The following is a 21,811-nucleotide window of genomic DNA, read 5'->3' as shown; positions in this document are numbered from 1 at the left end:
TTTAGTGATGGTGCCATTTAGATACCAGACTTGAATGACAGTATAAAAAAGTAGCATGAACCCTTTTTATAGACTGTATGAAAATATTGAAACACGAGAAGATAAATCTACATATCTACTATATAGAGAGCACAAAATGCTAATTAACTATACACAGATTTCTCTTCAGCACTAAAGTTAACCTTAGTAATTTCTGTATATGCTTACCAGGCTTCATTAAAATTGAATGATATTTCAGCAAGATACCTTGGGGAAAGCGTAGTGAGGACGGAATGGTGTTTGTCCACCATGATATATAGGATATCAGCATCTTTGATCAGAACCCTTATAATATTTTTTCAAACTTAAAAAGATAACATATATAATTTTTTGACCCAAACCCACTTGAAATTAAATGATTAGGTTCACTAGTGTGTTTACCGTGATCATTGTAGGCGAGATAAAACACCAGCAGATTTTCCACCAAACGCTGGGCTGGTAACCGATCATCAGCTCCAGATCCTTGTAGAATCGGTCCACTCCTGTCAACATCAAACATTACGTATCAAATACACGTACATGGGCTAGCTTTACACTAAAACTCTAATAGCATAGGTGCCAACTACACTTGAGTATGTATTTAAAACATTATGAATATTCAATGATTTTAAACAAAAGGCCCAATGGGCTTGTATTGCTCAGCTGTTATTAAATGTTGGTAAACATATTTAAAATCTCAAATCTGTGACTTTTGAGATGAGTCAATTAAAAATGTATTTTAAACAAGAGGCCCAAAGGGCCTGTATCGATCACCTGGATATCTAAGCAATCATGGCAAAATATTCTCCAAATGAGATCCAAGGGAATATGCCAGACCTCGAGGACAATCCTTGTAGCATATCTGTATCAGATTTTTCATGCCCAGTAATGTTATGTATGGTTATGGGGTGGGGATCTCAACTGTTTCCAAGCTATGACTCAGAAACTAGGTCCCTAGCGTTGTGGCCAGACCCCAGGATCAATATCATGACTGCATTTGTCTCTTTTTGCCCATCATTTTTATATATAGTTTTGGGGTGGGGATCCCAACTGTTTCAAAGTTATGACCCAGGGGTTAAGTCTGCAAGGGTGTGGCCGACACTGGGGTCAATTCTAATATCATGACTGCATTCGTTTCTTTATGCCCAACAATTGTATATATAGTTTTGGGGTGGGAATCTTAATCATTTCGAAGTTATGACCCAGGAGTTAAGTCTCCAAGGGAGGGGCAGACCCCAAGGCCATCCTGGAAGTATATGTGCATTCATCTTTTTTTACTCAGCAATTGTATATACGGTTATAGGGTGGGGATCTCAACTGTTTCCAAGCTGTGAATAAGAAACTAGGTCCCTACGGGTTTGGTCAGACCCCCAGGGTCTATTCTAATATCACGACTGCATTTGTCTCTTTATGCCTAGCATTTGAATATATAGTTTTGGGGTGTTCACTTTGGGGCCCCGCCCTAGCCCCTGGGGATGGGGCAGGAATCCCAATTTTCCAAAGTAATACTCTCATTCACCAAAGATGATTCTGACTAAGTTTGAGTAATTTTCTGCTGAAAATGGATAAAATATATACCCAAAAGTGTTATTTCCCTATATAAACTATAGTAAACTTTACCCCCTCCCCAAGGGAGAACGGATAGCTCGGGGGTCCTGAAATTTACAATTTAAATAAAGCCCCTGATGATCTTTCCATCCATGCAGAGAAAATGACTGTAATACCTCTGAGTCTGGAGAAGAAGATTTTTGAAATATTGGTTAATTTTCCCTTTTGGGCCCCGCCCTGGCCCCTAGGGTTGGGGTAGGAATCCCAATTTTACAATTTAAAACCATCTTCCTCCTCCAAGGATGATTCTGACCAAGTAAAAATAATTTCCAACAGAAAATTGTCAAAATATACCCAAAAGTGTTGTTTCCCTATATAAACTATAGTAAACTTTACCCCCTCCCCAAGGGAGAACGGATAGCTCGGGGGTCCTGAAATTTACAATTTAAATAAAGCCCCTGATGATCTTTCCATCCATGCAGAGAAAATGACTGTAATACCTCTGAGTCTGGAGAAGAAGATTTTTGAAATATTGGTTAATTTTCCCTTTTGGGCCCCGCCCTGGCCCCTAGGGTTGGGGTAGGAATCCCAATTTTACAATTTAAAACCATCTTCCTCCTCCAAGGATGATTCTGACCAAGTAAAAATAATTTCCAACAGAAAATTGTCAAAATATACCCAAAAGTGTTGTTTCCCTATATAAACTATAGTAAACTTTACCCCCTCCCCAAGGGAGAACGGATAGCTCGGGGGTCCTGAAATTTACAATTTAAATAAAGCCCCTGATGATCTTTCCATCCATGCAGAGAAAATGACTGTAATACCTCTGAGTCTGGAGAAGAAGATTTTTGAAATATTGGTTAATTTTCCCTTTTGGGCCCCGCCCTGGCCCCTAGGGTTGGGGTAGGAATCCCAATTTTACAATTTGGTAGCCTCATATACCAAGGATGATTCTGACCAAGTTTGAAAAAATTCCATCCACTGGTTCTTGAGAAGAAGTTGATAATGTAAAAGTTTACGCACGATGCACGACGGACGAAAAGTGATTGGAATAGGTCACTTGAGCAAAGCTCAGGTGACCTAAAAATGTGATAGCAAGCAATCTGACACAACACACTTCAAGCCAAGTACTATTACTCTACACATTATGCATTGACTAGCCAACTCTCCCTATTTTGGAGGGAGACTCCAGATTTTGGACCCTGAAATTGAGCATTTACAACCAATGAATTTCCTAAACTATTCCAATTTACTAAAATCTGATGATTTCATCTAAAAGAACAGCTCATCCTAGGATGTACAAGCGTACACTTTATCTATGTTTTTTATTCTGAACACGTGCCGTCTCCCCCATGGAAGTGTTTAATTCTGAACACGCGCCGTCTCCCCCATGGAAGTTTTTAATTCTGAACACGCGCTGTCTCCCCCATGGGAGTTTTTAATTCTGAACACGCGCCGTCTCCCCCATGGAAGTTTTTAATTCTGAACACGCGCCGTCTCCCCCATGGAAGTTTTTAATTCTGAACACGCGCTGTCTCCCCAATGGGAGTTTTTAATTCTGAACACGCGCCGTCTCCCCCATGGAAGTTTTTAATTCTGAACACGCGCCGTCTCCCCCATGGAAGTGTTAATTGTGAACACGCGCTGTCTCCCCCATGGAAGTGTTTAATGCTGAACATGCGCTGTCTCCCCCATCGAAGTGTTTAATTCTGAACATGCACTGTCTCCCCCATAGAAGTGTTTAATTCTTAACATGCGCTGTCTCCCCCATGGAAGTGTTTAATTGTGAACACGCGCTGTCTCCCCTATGGAAGTGTTTAATTGTGAACACGCGCTGTCTCCCCTATGGAAGTGTTTAATTGTGAACACGCGCTGTCTCCCCTATGGAAGTGTTTAATTGTGAACACGCGCTGTCTCCCCCATCGAAGTGTTTAATTCTGAACATGCGCTGTCTCCCCCACGGAAGTGTTTAATTCTGAACATGTGCTGTCTCCTCCATGGAAGTGTTTAATTCTGAACATGTGCTGTCTCCCCCATGGAAGTGTTTAATTCTGAACACGCGCCGTCTCCCCCATGGAAGTTTTTAATTCTGAACACGCGCTGTCTCCCCCATGGGAGTTTTTAATTCTGAACACGCGCCGTCTCCCCCATGGAAGTGTTAATTGTGAACACGCGCTGTCTCCCCCATGGAAGTGTTTAATGCTGAACATGCGCTGTCTCCCCCATCGAAGTGTTTAATTCTGAACATGCGCTGTCTCCCCCATGGATGTGTTTAATTCTGAACACGCGCTGTCTCCCCCATCGAAGTGTTTAATTCTGAACATGCACTGTCTCCCCCATAGAAGTGTTTAATTCTTAACATGCGCTGTCTCCCCCATGGAAGTGTTTAATTGGGAACACGCGCTGTCTCCCCCATGGAAGTGTTTAATTCTGCACACGCGCCGTCTCCCCCATGGAAGTGTTTAATTGTGAACACGCGCTGTCTCCCCTATGGAAGTGTTTAATTGTGAACACGCGCTGTCTCCCCTATGGAAGTGTTTAATTGTGAACACGCGCTGTCTCCCCTATGGAAGTGTTTAATTGTGAACACGCGCTGTCTCCCCCATCGAAGTGTTTAATTCTGAACATGCGCTGTCTCCCCCAGAGAAGTGTTTAATTCTTAACATGCGCTGTCTCCCCCATGGAAGTGTTTAATTGGGAACACGCGCTGTCTCCCCCATGGAAGTGTTTAATTGTGAACACGCGCTGTCTCCCCTATGGAAGTGTTTAATTGTGAACACGCGCTGTCTCCCCCATCGAAGTGTTTAATTCTGAACATGCGCTGTCTCCCCCAGAGAAGTGTTTAATTCTTAACATGCGCTGTCTCCCCCATGGAAGTGTTTAATTCTGAACATGCGCTGTCTCCCCCACGGAAGTGTTTAATTCTGAACATGTGCTGTCTCCTCCATGGAAGTGTTTAATTCTGAACATGTGCTGTCTCCTCCATGGAAGTGTTTAATTCTGAACATGTGCTGTCTCCCCCATGGAAGTGTTTAATTCTGAACATGCGCTGTCTCCCCCATAGAAGTGTTTAATTCTTAACATGCGCTGTCTCCCCCATGGAAGTGTTTAATTCTGAACATGCGCTGTCTCCCCCATGGAAGTGTATAATTGTGAACACGCGCTGTCTCCCCCATGGAAGTGTTTAATTGTGAACAAGCGCTGTCTCCCCCATGGAAGTGTTTAATTCTGAACACGCGCCGTCTCCCCCATGGAAGTGTTTAATTCTGAACTCGCGCTGTCTCCCCCATGGAAGTGTTTAATTTTGAACACGCGCCGTCTCCCCCATGGAAGTGTTTAATTCTGAACATACGCCGTCTCCCCCATGGAAGTGTTTAATTCTGAACATGCGCTGTCTCCCCCACGGAAGTGTTTAATTCTGAACATGTGCTGTCTCCCCCATGGAAGTGTTTAATTCTGAACCCGCTCTGTCTCCCCCATGGAAGTGTTTAATTCTGAACATGCGCTGTCTCCCCCATGGAAGTGTTTAATTCTGAACACGGGCTGTCTCCCCCATGGAAGTATTTTTTTTAAAGTTGGCAGGAAGACCTCATTTTACTTCATGTGACATTCAAAGTGGGTAAAGCTTATTTCATTGAACTCACTTGATAGCTTGATATCCTAGCAAGCTAAAAGTCAAAAATCACTACTTAAATAAAGACCTATAGAAGTTGTTTGAAGATTTGAACACATTTGACACTGTTACCTAGAATGTTGGACAAGGTCATTTATTTCAACACAATTCAACACTCCGTTTTCTTGTACTTTGTCCCAATTAAACTCAAACTTACCGCAACTGATTCTACAGAAAGTAATTTTCCAACATTTTGGGAGGGTAGGAATCTTACCATAAATCCAAGCAATGGCAATACATTCAGCGAGACAGAGGAGCATGAGGGAAAATGTGGCGCAGTACCAGTCCATGATCTGAAGGATGTACACACCTCCCTACAAAACAAATAATGATGATAATTCAAGGTTCTTATATACCGTTTTATCAAAACCTAGATTGTAGGTCGTCTCCAAGCATTCACAAACTATTATCCGTGGTTATAGGGCCTTTGTAACCAGCCAACATCTTTCTCAACTCCCTGGGGAGCATACAGCCGGTGCTGCCATTTCGGCGCTCACAACTAGCATTCAACAATTGTAGCACTGCCCAACCACACACTCATTTACAGCTGAGTAGACTGGAACAAGCGGAGTAAAGTAACTTGCTCAAAGATGCAACACAATGCCGTGCCATGACTCGACCCCGCAACCCTTCGTTCACGAGCCCGGCGTCCTACCACTAGGCTACTGTGCCTCTAACAAACATTAACCTGTTTGATTTACATGCATAAACTTGCTGTTAATTAGTTTTATGATATATTAACATAAATTCTAAATTCAAGATTTGCATCTTTATATCAAATGAAAACAAAATACAGATGTCCTGTAATTCAAAAAGATCTTCCTCATATAATACACACAAATATCTTGTATTTCGTATTTAACTAGAAAATATCCGTAAGACATGAATACCCCAACTCTCATGCAAAATAGTCATTTTTGTATAACTTTCTTTGCGAGGGAATAATAAGCAGAGAAAAAGTCTTCTTCTTTGGTAACACAAAGCTCAGATCTTTTAGTTGACCACTTTCACAACATTTATATAAACTTTATTCATTTTGCAACAATTATGAAACAAATTATTTCTACTTACAATGTATATGATATTAATCACCCTTGTTAGCCGAATGTTAGTGTGCAGAGGGTCTTAATTCTACATTTATATCTCACCTGCATCACACACGGGACACCCAAAAGGAATTCAATAAAACACATGATGGCTGTAAACAGCACCTTCCTGTTGGCTAGAAGATCCGGAAACTCGTCCACAAAAGCACTTGTAATGGTTTCAACCATCCCAAACTACAACATAGAGGACAGTGTAAAAGGGCGCCGAGACACATTTGAACCAACGACAGTAGTGTTGAACCTTGAAGTCATGTAGCCTCAGCTATAAAGAGTTTATAGATTATTTACCTTCATACATTATTAACATTCCAATATGTCAAAAAATTTTACAAAAGGAAGAGAAAATTTAATCCCCAATATTCCATATAAATCACTTATTAGTTCTTAATACAAGTGTTTCTTCTTGGCTGTAATAATTTTTGTTGAAATAAATATTAAATTTATTTCATTTGATAAATTTATCTGAATATCTCTTCAACTTTTTAAAAGCATTTTTGTTTTGCTCACTGTAATTCTTTTTAAACTCAAGCATTTTTTCTTTGATCTATATTTTCAATTTAAGATTTCCTATATTTAAAAATCACTCTGTGTTTTCTCTTCCAGTTTGAAAAAAATATCCAACTTTTCAAGCAATGGTAAGCATGAATCAAACTTATCTAACAGTATATGAAAAGTTTATAAAGAAAACTAATTGGAAGTAATCGATAGAGAAAAATGATATTATTGGGAAGTATTAATAAAGATGATACTTAATGAAGAAATTAAAGATGTAATTCATTAACATATATACGGATATATGTTGATAATTTTCACAATTTCTCCAAACAACAGCATTCTTTTTAATCACAGTCACTTATTTTTTTAAAGAATCATTCTAAATTAATGTATTTTTTTCCAAAAACATATCAATAGTTGATGAAAGTGCTTCTTATGGCAAATGTTAAACTCTCATCAATTATAGATAACAAGAGAAATTAACTCCAATTTTGTCGCCAATAATCACGAAAGATCAAATATGGACCAGTTCAGCCAGGGAGGCTGTTGATACAGACACATAGAAAAGTCACCCGAGGCCCGTATATTAGGATTCTGAAAAGCCACTTGAAAATGAACTTCATTTCTCTTCATTGTCTCAAATGAATTGAAATAAGCTGAGATTTCCTGGTGAACATAAAATATAATTAAGAAGAACAGATCACTGGGAAGGTCCATGTTCCAAGTAACTGACACTTTCATAGCTACTAGCAGCAAATATTTCACCGAGGGGGAGAGGAATTCAGAACGGAGACCATTTAGATAGAACCTGTAGCACACCGAGGTAGTATCTATATTGGCAAGGTTCAAAGCACTTTTTCACCTCTTAGATAGTCAATAACTGTTTTTTTCATAGATATAAAAACATATTTTACTGATATTTGAATAATGGTAAGTTTTATTTATTTTCGCGAACGCCAAAAAACATAAATGAAAATTTCTTAAAATTATTGTACGTCTCAAACATTTTTTTTTAATCCAATTGACAAAGTATGTAGCACTATACAAGAAGTGCTTGGTATCTTTAGAATAAGTTTTGATTGTACATATGATTGATGCTAAGGAACTTATTATATGTGTAAAATATTCATCCAAGAGCTTTGCACATATGACATTCACTTCCAGTTTTGTTGGACCAGCCAAATGTGTTCTCCAGGAATGAAGTTAAAAGGCACTGTTTAAGATAACATTATTGAGCCAATAAAGGTGTTTCGTCAATGAAAAGACGTACAATGGTTCTGCTGGATTTTTAAAGAGAAATTACACATATTTAGAACATGGTCCTTTTACAATGGTGATTCAGTCTGTATTTCTTATAAAACAGATTTATTCTGGCCAAGTAAATATCACATTCAGAATTGGATCTTGATATAAAATTGGAATGAACAATTTGGATTCAATAATCTATCCATTCAGCAAGTTTTGTTTGTCTTTGTCTTTGGTGTTTTGGATCAATTTATTTGGCCAGATGGAACTAACTTTTGGGTCTCCCTACAGTGGTGACTGTGTATCATATGCATTTGTATGTTATTTCCTGACAAAATGTGCTCACATAATTGTTAAAATTTTAAAATTAGAAATATCGTCCAATTTGTTGACTTCGGGACAAATTTTGGATAATTATATTTTCGATTTTCATTTTCTTTGAAAATTACAATTTTTTTTAAACTTTTATTTCAATCTTTAATCTTTTTCTCTTCTTTCATTGTAAAATTTATTTTGATCCATTTTCAAAACATATATCTGATAAATATAAGAAATCAAAGCAGAACAAAGGTCTTTTTACTAGAGACATTTCTGTTAATCCATATTTGTCCAAAGTGATACATTCTAATATTAATTAAATATTTAAAAAAAAAAAAATTCATACAAATCTCTTAGCAGTATAGAATGCTGTCCCCAGAGAAACATGAAAATGAAAACCATTGCTTGAAAAAGCGACATAATAGAAGGTACCTGTTATAAGTATGCAATGATTGTTTGGATTGATAAGAATTGAGATATTCTATTTATCATACGGTACAGCAAACCAAGACACAGTCGGTTGGTTGGAGCGACTTAGAGTGGTTCTTGACGAGAAAAGTCTTCAGGGGGAACAGTCATCATCCAAAGCTGGTAAGGTAAGACACAAAATGGGAGAGGTTACCAAACATCTAGGTACAGCTATACAGTTCTCTTAACTTTACCTCAATTATCCAAATTAACAAATACTTAAAATCAATATTTCATTTCGTTTTCAAAAATCAATTAAAAATTTGACACAGAACATTATCAAAACCAGATTTAGCTCAAAGCAAAAAGCCCCCCCTCCACACACATATTTTTTGACACGTAACAGGGGTATTTCTAATTTTCTTTGGTGTAGAGAGTTGAAAAGCCTACTTAAGCACACTACTTATATTATGGCATGCAATTTAAGGAATTGGTATCATTCTTTCTTAATTTTCTTTAAAAAAATGAGCAAAATACACCTGGTGTGTTGGTACATATGAACAGATCTTGAACACGCATTCAACATCTCCCGAAAGCTCTCAAACTGACACACACTTTCTTTTTACCTGTGACCCTGTATCCTTATAGGCTCGTTACAAAGCTGTTTACACAAAAAAGAAAATAATAGTTGCCGATTAACTGACATATAGGATTTCAACATATACATCTTTCATATATGATAATTAAACAATCTGAATTTTAAGTGTAAAAAGTGAAATTATAATTTGTACACAATAAAAATTCTGCTTCCAATTTTAAATTAATGTTAATTTCCAACTTCACTTACATATCAATTGACTAATGTTTTCACATATTTAATAATTCCAATTCACATTCTTCCTAATTTAAGAAACCCAAGTTTTGAAAATTAAACAGAAGAAGAAGTACTGAGTAGCAAATGAATAGTTTCTTCTGTCAAATCTCCACAGCTTATGATTATGAAATACATTTAAACATTAGTATGCAGAGTGATCTCATGTCACAATATTGTATCTAGCACCATGTCAACAGTGGATATTGCATCTTAATACATCCTTTTGATTTTGTGTTTAAAACAAACTTTTGACACATACTTGCACATACAGTAAAACCTTGTTATACTGCCACTATTTAGCCACTGAAGGAAAATTAACATTATCAAAGAGGTTTAATGATATACAGATGAAGTTAAAAGGAACTGTTAAAGTAAAGGAAAACGGGACCTTTGGATATGAATGTGTAAAATGAGCTGGCATATGAGGGACATTATATCAACAGAGTTTTACTGTATATTTTGTGGCATTATATTAAAAGTGTTACTGTATATTTTGTGGCATGTTATATCAAAGTTTTACTGCATATTTTGTTTCAAGGTGGCTAAAAGTTTAAAAAAAATATATATAAGTACTACATGATGGGATGGAGGGATGTAGTCATAAGGAGAATAACAAAAATCTTTTTGTAATCTCAAGAAAAAAACACCTGTCTTCTGGAAATTTCTGATAATAGAGTTACCTCCCCTTACACATGTACTAAGCTATACCTATGACCAAGACGATTATTTTTGAAATAAATCATTCTTATTTTGTACATATATTAACCTCATTTTTTAAAATGAAATTTCTGTATGAAATCTTAAACTACCTCTTTTTTTTCCCCACTGATGAACATCAATGGGAAAATGAATGCAATCCCAGTAAGAAAAAAACTTCCATTTTCTTCATATGGTAAAAGGGAGGTAATTCCGGTATGACATAAAATCATATTATTTTTAGAAGTGTCAAAAATTTGGCGTTCTGTTTAAAGTTTAGAAATATCAGCAAATTTATAGATATGACACTAGAAGATAGAGGAGGTCTTCAGCATGCGACCGTGGAGTATAGTTTATGACTCGGTGCTAAATTAGTATTAGAAAACTTTAAATTTTGGATGAAGACACACATAACATAGCTGTGTCAAACATTATAAACACTACACTGTGGCCTCTATCTATCTAAAGTTATAGCATTCAGTGATTATATAAATGTTATTTCTTGTGTAATCAATTTTTATTAATGGTAGTTTATAACTGATCTCTTATAATCATTTTATATTATAAAATAGAGGCTTATTTAATTTTCGTATTAAAAACAAAAGATACTGTTTTCATTGCTGCTGTGGTGACACGAATGCACAGTCTAATTTATTATTAGAACAGAAATATTATTTCAAAATGGAAAATGGAATTATCAATATCTTCAATAAACAAGAGGCCCAAGGGCCTTAGCGGTCACCTGAGTTATACCATAGGTACTGGTAGCTTTATCTTATTGTTTAGATATGATGTGGAAATCAGCATGTAAACTAAGTGAAATACAATACTTGTCATGTCATCAAAGGATAAGAATTTTAAAATATTGGTAAATGTTCCCTGTGGGGCCCGCCCTAGCCCCTGGGGATGGGGCAGGAATTCCAATTTTACAATGTAGTACCCTCATCCACCAGAGATGATTCTGACCAAGTTTGAATAATTTTCTGCTGAAAATGGATAAAATATACCCCAAAGTGTTATTTCCCTATATAAACTAAAGTAAACTTAACCCCCTCCCCAAGGGGGAACAGATAGCTCGGGGGTCCTGAAATTTCCAATTTAAATAAAGCCCCTGATGATCTTTCCATCCATGCAGAGAAAATCACTGTAGTACCTCTGAGTCTGAAGGAGAAGATTTTTGAAATATTGGTTAATCTTCTCTTTGGGACCCCGCCCTGGCCCCTAGGGTTGGGGTAGGAATCCCAATTTTACATCCACTGGTTCTTGAGAAGAAGTTGAAAATGTAAAAAGTTTATGCACGACGGACAACGACGGACAGAAAGTGATCGGAATAGGTCATTTGAGCAAAGCTCAGGTGACCTAAAAAAGTATACTAAAAATATCTACTGAAATCTTACATCATCAATATCTGTTTTTATCAAAACAGGTTGCTGTACACAACCCATATAGAAGCCTGCAACTATCTTCAAGTCAAAATCTGACCGCGCTCTGACTAGACTTTCCATAAAGTCATAGCTATGTGACTTTAAAAGTTTCTTGAAAAATGAACTGCTGAAATTGCCATTCGCCTTCAGTACTATGGGAGATTTATCGTTTCTGTATTGAATTTTGCTGAAGCATCGTACTGTTTGATAGCAGTGAGGACACAGTGTAGCAATGACACTAAATAGATATTTAGGTAAAGATCAGTGACGGGTGTACGACAGTACCTGGGTATCGAGTCCAACGGTGAACAACATGAGGAAGAACAGGACGGCCCACAGAGGGGAGATCGGCAGTGTTGTCATTGCCTCCGGGTATGCCACAAACGCCAGTCCGGGGCCTGTAAATAGGTGAAAAGTCGACATTTACTGAAACAGCAAACAACCTTTAAATATTGGACTTACAAAGCTTGCAAACAATCCAAACAAATTTCTTCAAATATTGAATGTGGAGGCCCATTGATACAATCCTGTCAGGATTTTAATATTCAAGAGATCGTGAGATAGGATTACGTACCATGTGTGACAACGTTAGCAATGTCCACCCCTGTTTCGTGTGCCATAAATCCCAGCACGGAGAATATGACCAGTCCAGCAAATATACTCGTCCCACAGTTGATAAACGGCACAATCATTGCATCCCTATAGGAACAAGAAAAACAACAATCCAGATCAAATCATGTAAAGTAGAAAGTTTTAACTCAGAACAATGAGACCTTAGAACTAGTCAGTTTTAAAAAAGAAATCAATGGATTACAGAAGTACTTCCTAATCACACTTTACAAGATGTCATTAGCACTGACCTGTAACAGTTGTTATGGAACTTGTTATAGCTCGCCATGGTGATAAGACCACCCCAAGCTGGTCCTATGGAGTAGAAAATCTGTACGGCTGCATCTCCCCAAACCTAACAACGGCAAAACAGCATGTTGATCATTCACATGAGGATACCGAAAAAAACTCCAGACAATCTTATTCAAATATAGTTTGTTGCAAAAACTTCCACTGATGTTGAAGATGGCTTCCCCAGGTAGCCATGACCTGAAATACAGTATACTCGTTAACTCTGATCAATCCAATGATAAATGATGATTTTTTTTTTGTCTAATTCTTGATTCCAATAATATCTCACCTGAAAGTCTTTAAGTTTGTTGAAGTCTGGGATGAGGTAGAACTTGATGCCACTTCCAGCCCCTGGAAGTGTCAGGCCTCGGACAAGTAGAATCAGCAGCACTAGGTAAGGGAACGTGGCCGTAAAATACACAACCTACAAAATACACAGGAGAGTTCTGTGAAACGTCTTTAACATCGTACAGTTAACAATCAGTTGGTTTCTTCATTTCTAAGTTTCTTTAATAATAAGGCAGGAGTCAGGGACAAAATAAATATCTGACAGTATAATACTTAGAGACAGAAATTATTCAAGAATCTTATCAGATTCTCATCAGTGAACTCCTGTCAATAATGACCAATCAAGACCATCTGTCTAAAATGACCACCTGTCAATAGTGACCAGTTGTGTATTATGATCACCTGCTCATAGTGACCTGCAGCCTATAGTAATTAGCTGTCTATATTGACCAGCTGTTTGTTCTCACAACCAGCCTATAGTGATTCCCTTCCAACTGACCACGTATCTATAATGACTATCACTATTAGCAGGCCCTCAATTTCTGAACAATCATTTAAATACTTTTATCTAAAAGCATGACACAAAGCGGTCATCGGTGCCTAGAGCTATATAAACCTTCAAGTACAGCACACATGGGTCCAAGTGTTGCTAAGCATAATTGGATATAAATGGTCCAACTAACCAGAAAATGTTTGATAATTTTTTCAATGATTTGAAAGATCTTTGCCGACACTAAAGTGGGATACCATTTTCACGTTCTCATCATTTACCAAGATACAAGATAGTTGGTGTGAGTACCAATTTCAAAAATTGTCCTTGCATACCTTTCCAGATGACTTGACCCCCTTACACAAACAGAGGAAGATGACCACCCAGGCGATGAAGAGACAGATGAAAAGGTCCCATCGTAGTTCTCCCATATCATGTATCCCACTTGTCCTCCGCAGCACGTGTCTCCTAAAAACACAATTACAATCATGAGTTAGGACTGATCACCACGATCGCTCATCGTAAAGTGATGATGTTGGTGCTATTATCACTACAATGCAAGTACATTTGTACAAGAATCATTGCTTAAAGTCTTGCTGATTGCAAATACTTTCTCTCATTGAGTTTGACTTGATATTGAATGTCATCAACATTTTTAGTTGAGCTTCAAATTATAGATCCATAATTTCTGTCGTATTGCTGCAGGCTATTTTCCCCCCTTAAAAATGCCCTCCGTGGCCTATTTGCAGACTATGAGACAAAATGTTTCCAAAAGGTTTGGGCTATGTGATATTTTTGAACAAGAGTTCCACGGGAGTGGATGTATCGCCTGCTCAGCGCTTTTAGTAAGAAAAGTGTTTTGGCTTGAGTTATCGCGTAAAAAGATATGCCAAAACGCAAAAAGTTGAAACTCGACAGAAAAATCTGTAATATATGTTAAATATTATTACTTCTAGCATTACCGTTCAAAATTTGAAAGGAATTGATTAAAAAATAAAAAAGTTCTTGCATTTAATTACTTCACAATGCCCTTATTTGGCAATAAAAGGGGCATAACTCCCACAAAAATGCACGTAACCTTCTGAAAAGCAAACTTGTTCGAGCTATATTGGTATGAAATATGTGTACCAAGTTTGAGTTCAATCAACCCAAGAGAACTCGAGTTATCGCACGGAAACCTTTTTTCGGACGCTGCCAACAAAGTAATACCTATTTGTTGCCTCGCATTGCAGGGGACACATAAACCAAAATGGTATGCAGCTTCATTGATAATAAAAAACTCAACAATATTACAGAAATCTCAAGGTTCATCATCAAACCTATGCATGAAAAGTTGATTAAATTACTGGCACTTCAGTACTGTATTGTAAATGTGGTGTACCTGATAGAGTACAGTTCCAGCTAGGAGTCGCCATGGCTGTTTATATCAGAACAATTAATGCATGGAACTATTGGTATATCAAGAGTGTATTCATTTCAAAAAATTAACAGGAATGTCTAAATTGAAGAATTTGATTAGTGACATTGCTACACGTCCAGATAAGTACAGGTCAGACCACCCTCACTGTCGCTCTATGCGAAATTGAAGGCTCAGTGTGAACAACCTTGCGGATGAGACAAGAGACTAGTTTGATCATTTGATGTACATAAAGAACATCTGTCGGTTCGAACTGTAAAATTAGCTGGCTTTTAAATCCGGTGTCGCTCCCCTGTAATCTTCAAAGGTGGGTATCAGCCTAGCGTTAGATTTTTTTTTACCAGAGACCAATCAAATAAGTAGCTGCGTGCCTTCAACTTTGCTACGACATATTCCAGGGGTGCAGAGAGTGAAAGTGAGAATAACCACTGAATCATCGAGGATGAGGCCAGATCTAGACCTACATGTATACGACGTTGGAAGTGACTGGTACTCATTGCATATATAATAGCAGATACCTTGCGAGTATTCTACTTGAGTGGGCAATCTACATATTTACTTCCTACAAACAGGATGATTTTGAGTTGTGCAGGCAATACACAAGAAATTACAGTACCTGGTTGTTATGTAGTAGGCTAGAACCTAGAGATTTTGATAAAATGCAGAATTTAATAACATATGTTACCTCATGTACATGTGTGTAATCTCGTTTTTCGAAAGAGTTTCACACAACGTAACTTGTAAGATATTTGTGTAAATAGTTGCTTTTAAATCTTTCTGTGTAGACGGTAGTGAAAAATGAATAACAAGGCACTTAATGTAATTTCCAGATGTGTCTTACTTATCTCAGCAGCATGTTCCCATTACCATAGATTCCAGCAAGATATGACTCATGAATGCAGTAAATAATATTTATGAAGCCTTGAATTCCCTGTTATTTGCACATTACTTATTTAGATAGGCAAAACTTGAAGGTTGACTTTCCAGTCAACAAAATAAATATGTCTAATATCTTCAAATAAGATCATTAATATACTGCAGTCAAGAAACTTGGTCTTAGAATTACGATTCAATGAACAGGGGTGTAGTGTAACAAACGGGTTTTTAATGTGTAAGCCCAATGATGAAATGTGCTGCCGAAGGCAGCAGCCCGAAGCGCGCATCGCGAGGAGGGGGAGGGTATGGGAGTGGGTGTTTCCCCTCCCATCGGTGGCGGTCTAGGGGGTCTCCCACAGGAGAGTTTTGTTTTCTTGAACACCTGAGATGTGTTCTCCCGTGTTCTTGCGTCAGTTTCAATGACCATTTGAAAGCAAGAAAATATCATTTTCCCCTTTTACTTTACAAATATTTTGGTTTTTAATATTTCATATAATATGGTCTATGTTGTGTCTTTTTGTTTTTGTCAAAAATGATTAGTAAGCCCGGGCTGTTTTGCTACATAGGTTGTTACGTACCTGATGAACTAGGGTATGAAATGTACAAACCACAGGTGTAAATTTCTCTGCTTGATTAATATAATCTGATATATGAGATGTGAACTTTCAACTAACTAAATATAGGGCGATAACTCCAATGCTGGCCATTTGATTACGACTTTGCAATCAAAAACCTTAATCATGTTCTATCACATATGATACTTGTGATGCACACATACCAATACACACAAGTTTTCTGCCATACACAAAATATATATATGGTGTTCAAAGGCAAACCATTAAATATCTTCAACATGTTGTGAAGTCACAAGTGATTCATATTCTGTTGGTACTTCTGACCAGATATGGAGTTAATTCGTCGGCATGTGATTAGTACAAACAATAACCATATCCTTATTTGGATATTTTAAATTTCTATTTTTCATTTTTATATCATTTTTTGGTCATGACAAGTTGGAAATAAATGTTTGATCGTACATATACACTACAAAAAAATACTGTTAATTTCTTGAAATTGATTGTGATGGCCTACAGTCCCTTTATACATATAAAACCACTACATTTTTATCTAACCCAAGGTGCTAATTAATTAAGTGCAGAGTAATTAGGATTAATATTTCATCAATACCCTTCGGAGAGTGATCTAGAATATCGATCAGGTATACGTACCGTCTACCATCTGAGAGCGACTGCTATGCTATATCAGCCCAGGACATCATTTATGTATGAACATGACAATGGTAATTTGATGGTATTGCAAAAAACAGCAAACCACAGACTTTATCTATATCTCTATTCTTTATATCAACCTAAAACTTTAAACCTAAGACATGATATGAGCTATAACATGCTACCTATTACTGGTACTTCGGAAACAATCTGTTACCGATTTCATTATACTTGAAGTCCCACCATATTTAATGAGTACAAACTATCCCTGGGATGATCACTAGGACAAAAAGTGACACAAACACACATTATTCTCACAACGTTTGAAATATTACATATATGCACTCAAAACAAAGAACTCTGACCTTTGAGCTTTTACAACACAAAATTGCACATCTGACCTTTGAAAATTGGATTACAAGGCAAACTTGCTGGAGATGTGTTATTCTGATTGAAAGTGGTAAAATTGAATTCAATTAAAGTTATAATACTACAGACTTTTATTGATCTTATTCCGTGATAATACTGATAAATTTACACTGCGTACTACTCCATCATCAGACTAAAACATTCACGAGGGAGGATCCAAAAATAATCACTGCATATGTAATGCATCCCATGTTTTCTAAGGTAAGAAACCATCTTTAAGATCCATTAAAGATAGCCTTTCACACAGCACAAAGTTTTGACAGGCGTTTTTTGGATTTCTCCTGAAGTGCTGTTTTGGTGACTTTGTATCTTTTAAATGACAGTACTTTTAGATTATTTTTGTTTGCAAAAAATGTTTCTTTTCGCACAAATTTTTTTGTACATTGGTTGTGAATTCAAGCATCGCACAAGTAATTATTTATGCGTTAGACACAAAAAGGGACATGCTGAATTAATTACTCAAACGTGTACAGGCAGGACATTTTGAAACATAAAGTGTGCTGTCGAACTAATTCGCAATAAATTGGAGCATTATCAAGGACAAGTACGTATACTACATCACGGCTAACATCTTGAACACTTACTCCCAAAATTCCTCGCTGGCTGTCATCATCTTTGTAACGTTCTGGACAGCAACAGCCACATTGCCTGCCAGTGTCGTTGTTGTGATGTTGACTGGAGATGTGGCGTTGAGGCCGGTTCGTACATAACACAGATCTGTATTCCACGGGTTGTTACACATGCTCCAGGGCAAGACGGCACGTAAGGAGTGGTACAGGTAGTAAATGGTCCAGGAAATGATGATGTTGTAGTACACACACACAATGCCAGAAATTATCACCATACCATACCCAACACCTGAAACATAAAGGTCAATGGTCAGTACACCATACCCAACACCTGAAACATCAAGGTCAATGGTCAGTACACCATACAGCATCAAACACCTGAAACATAAGGTCAATGGTCAGTACACCATACTGTATCAAACACAAAACATAAAGGTCAATCGTCAGCACACCATACCGCATCAAACACCTGAAACATAAAAGTCAATCGTCAGCACACAGTGACTCGCATCAAACATCTGAAACACAAAGGTCAATCGTCATTGCACCATACCGCATCAAACACCTGAAATACAAAGGTCAAAGGTTAGCACACGATACCGCATCAAACACCTGAAACACAAAAGTCAAAGGTTAGCACAAGATACCGCATCAAAAACCTGAAACACAAAGGTCAAAGGTTAGCACACCAAACACCTGAAACATAAGGTCAATGGTCAGTACACCATATTGTATCAAACACAAAACATAAAGGTCAATCGTTAGCACACAGTGACCTGCATCAAAAATCTGAAACACGAAGGTCAATGGTCAGTGCACCATACCGCATCAAACACCTGAAACATAAGGTCAAAGGTTAGCACACGATACCGCATCAACCCTGAATTTCATGGATTGACCCAAGACAACATATCACCCATCAGGGGTGTATTCAATAACCCACAATTTATGTTTTTGAACCCTTTCTCCCCAATAATCCTTTTATTTTAACCTATATCACATTGAATATTTGTTAAAAATATATATTTGTATTTTTCTGGCAATAAAGAGACGTTTTTTCAAAACACCTCTTGTTTTAATAATTAACCCTTTCACCACTGTAGACCATAATGGACTCATCCATATCAATGCATGGCAGAGTCTACTAAAGTTACATAGGGGGTAAAAGGGTTAAAAAAAAACCTGTGAAACTGAAGATCATAAAGGGTGTCATAACCCATATCAATGGTTTCTATGGTTGGCAACTATTCATACCATACCTAACAACTAAAACACATCCAGTCAATGGTCTTCTTTTAGGGTACAATTGTCCGATATATTCAAAACAACTATGAAAATATCATTTCACGTCTTTTTGCCAAAGCAATGTATCAGAATACCCCCTGTAGCTCAATCACTTTATTTTACAAGTCAAAAGAGTCGAGGTGCCCAAATGAGGTATTTAAATATTGTGTAAAGGGAGATTGAATGGAGCTGTTACCTTCTCCCTTTTATGTCTAGGAATCATTTGCTTATTCACTATTGCAAAGAGTTTTATATGAAAGAAATATATTAAAAGACTAGAAAATGTCTGTAAGACATAAATGCCCCCATTAGTTTCAGTGTTCTATAAAGAGTTACAACCACTTTGATCTGGATACCCTGAAACATGCACACACACAAGGTACTATACACTTACGGTTGATAAGTTGATTTTAATATTCATATTTTTTCTGTATGTTATTACCATCTCATATTGAATGAAGTTGCTAAGTGTTTACATTGAATCGGGTCGGGACGGGACGGGACGGGACGGACATGGGCAACACTATATGCCCCCCNGTTGCTAAGTGTTTATATTGAATCGGGATGGGACAGACATGGGCAACATTATATGCCCCACTATTTTATGGCGGGGGCATAAAAATCTCCAACTACATTGATCCATTGTGCTGTTATTTGTTTTTTAAACACTTTGAAGCAACATCACAAGGATTCATTTCAAAATGTTCTTACCCCCTAAAGAGGCCTGTAACCTATAGAGAAGAATGGGTCGCCCTACCTTAAAACCCTGCAGCTGAATAGGTCAAAGTTCATAGGACCATGCTGATCTGTCAACTATTGCTTCTATTACTACAATGGGATTTTGTTTATTTTATCAACACCAGCTGACAGTTGTGATAAGTTTATAAAATATTACTTTTTAATGGTTACAGGACCTAACTTTTACCAACTCATTTATTTTACAAATAACAGGACACTTTTTGATACAAGGCTTTAAAATAGGTGTTTTTCAGTGCTACAGTACCAGGACATAGCCTTTCCTGCCAACAATTAATTTGCTGTTTCCTGTCCAACAATTAATTTGCTGTTTCCTGTCCACAATTAATTTGCTGTTTCCTGCCAACAATTAATTTGCTGGCATACATACAAATCTCATATTCACAACTGAAATTTTATAGCCAAATCAACATTTTTGAGTAAAAATCATCATGAATTTCTCGTTTATTTAACTCATCAACCCCTACATTTATCTGTGATTTGGTAAGGTTCAAATGTGACTATGAGAGGTGAGTGGGTTGATACCCAATTCACTCCATATTGATATCTTATCTATATTAAATTCATATTTGAACATAAACAAGAGTACCGCGGGGCGGAACAATATACGCCCATCGAATGCCATATAGTTTTATATTCTTTCTTACATTGAAATAAGATCTGCATCATACTAAGAGTGGTTAGCTGACATATGTTATAAATAATGTAGAAGAAAATCTCCGGACAAAAAATCAAATACTGAAATGAACAAAGCTCAATAACTTTTGGAAAAATTGTTGACTCAAAATTACGCCGGCAGGCCGGCCAGACAACCCAATACCATAATACTTCCGTCAAATTTGAAGGGCGTATAAAAATCCTATGGTATCACCTTGTTCTAGTCATATCTTCATTTTGGAAAACTGTAATAAGTTTTCCTTTTTACACAACCAATCATATTCATAGCTTGACCGTCGGTCTTGAACTGTTGCAACACATTTAATATGTAAATTGTTTGTGTAGAAAGTAAAATTGTGATATATGTTCTAGCCATAGATTAATGAACGGGAAGTTAAAACTCACAAATAATAGAGTTTTAACCATAGTACTCGGCACAGAAAGACAACAAAATGTCACAGTAGGCACTTGTTCAGAAAAAACAAACAATGCCTTAATAACCACTGTTTTGCATTTTTATGACTTCCTGGTTAAAACTACAAACAAATTATATAATGTGGGGGGTGGGGTAACATTTTCTTGTAAAGTGTTAGAATGGAAATGATACTAGTAGGCTGAAGTGGTGTAGTTCATAAATGTCAAGGAGGACACACACAAGGTAGAAACAGAAAGGACAAACTAGGGTACAAAATAACTCCACATCATGTGTATGTGGGGCTTAGTGATGAGAGCAGAGAGGATAAAATGGATACCTAAGGGGTGGGGTGATGAGGGGGAAAAAAGAGTTAAAGAAAGGGAGTGATAGTAGCTGATAGCCAAGAAAAGATCAATTGAGAAAAAAAAATGGAAGGGGACAGCAAGGCCAGAAGAATAGGAGAGGGGATACAGGATTTTGACGGAGGAATGCAACTACTGAGATGACAGGAAAAGAAGATTGGGGAAGAAAAACAGAGATAACAGTGAAAAGAGCATGAGTCATTACAGACAAAAAATCTTTGCATTATGCATTAGCTGTAAAACTTGGGTTCTGAATCAGTTAATTGGTTAAAACCAAAGAATTCACACCACATTCGTTATTCGTTGTTATGTTCAATAGAAATTGAAGGGGGGG

The 21,811-nt window shown here is 37.2% G+C and overlaps 1 protein-coding gene across 1 annotated transcript in view; it reads right to left on the bottom strand.

Annotated features, from left to right (window-relative positions):
* Positions 1-21,811, bottom strand: part of LOC110456712 (sodium- and chloride-dependent glycine transporter 1-like) — a 60,498-nt gene that overhangs the window by 7,781 nt on the left and 30,906 nt on the right. The window contains exons 4-12 of the mRNA XM_021507624.1: positions 18,019-18,292; positions 13,819-13,951; positions 12,995-13,129; positions 12,666-12,769; positions 12,380-12,504; positions 12,091-12,203; positions 6,388-6,519; positions 5,454-5,553; positions 421-521 (exon numbers count right to left, since the gene is read on the bottom strand). Coding sequence (XP_021363299.1) covers positions 421-521; positions 5,454-5,553; positions 6,388-6,519; positions 12,091-12,203; positions 12,380-12,504; positions 12,666-12,769; positions 12,995-13,129; positions 13,819-13,951; positions 18,019-18,292 — 1,217 coding nt within the window. The remainder of the gene's footprint in view (positions 1-420; positions 522-5,453; positions 5,554-6,387; positions 6,520-12,090; positions 12,204-12,379; positions 12,505-12,665; positions 12,770-12,994; positions 13,130-13,818; positions 13,952-18,018; positions 18,293-21,811) is intronic.

Source organism: Mizuhopecten yessoensis, unplaced genomic scaffold (assembly GCF_002113885.1).
Source record: "Mizuhopecten yessoensis strain PY_sf001 unplaced genomic scaffold, ASM211388v2 scaffold8839.1, whole genome shotgun sequence".
NCBI lineage: Eukaryota > Metazoa > Mollusca > Bivalvia > Pectinida > Pectinidae > Mizuhopecten > Mizuhopecten yessoensis.
The sequence above is the reverse complement of the archived record's forward strand: the minus strand, read 5'-3'. Positions and strand labels throughout refer to the sequence as shown.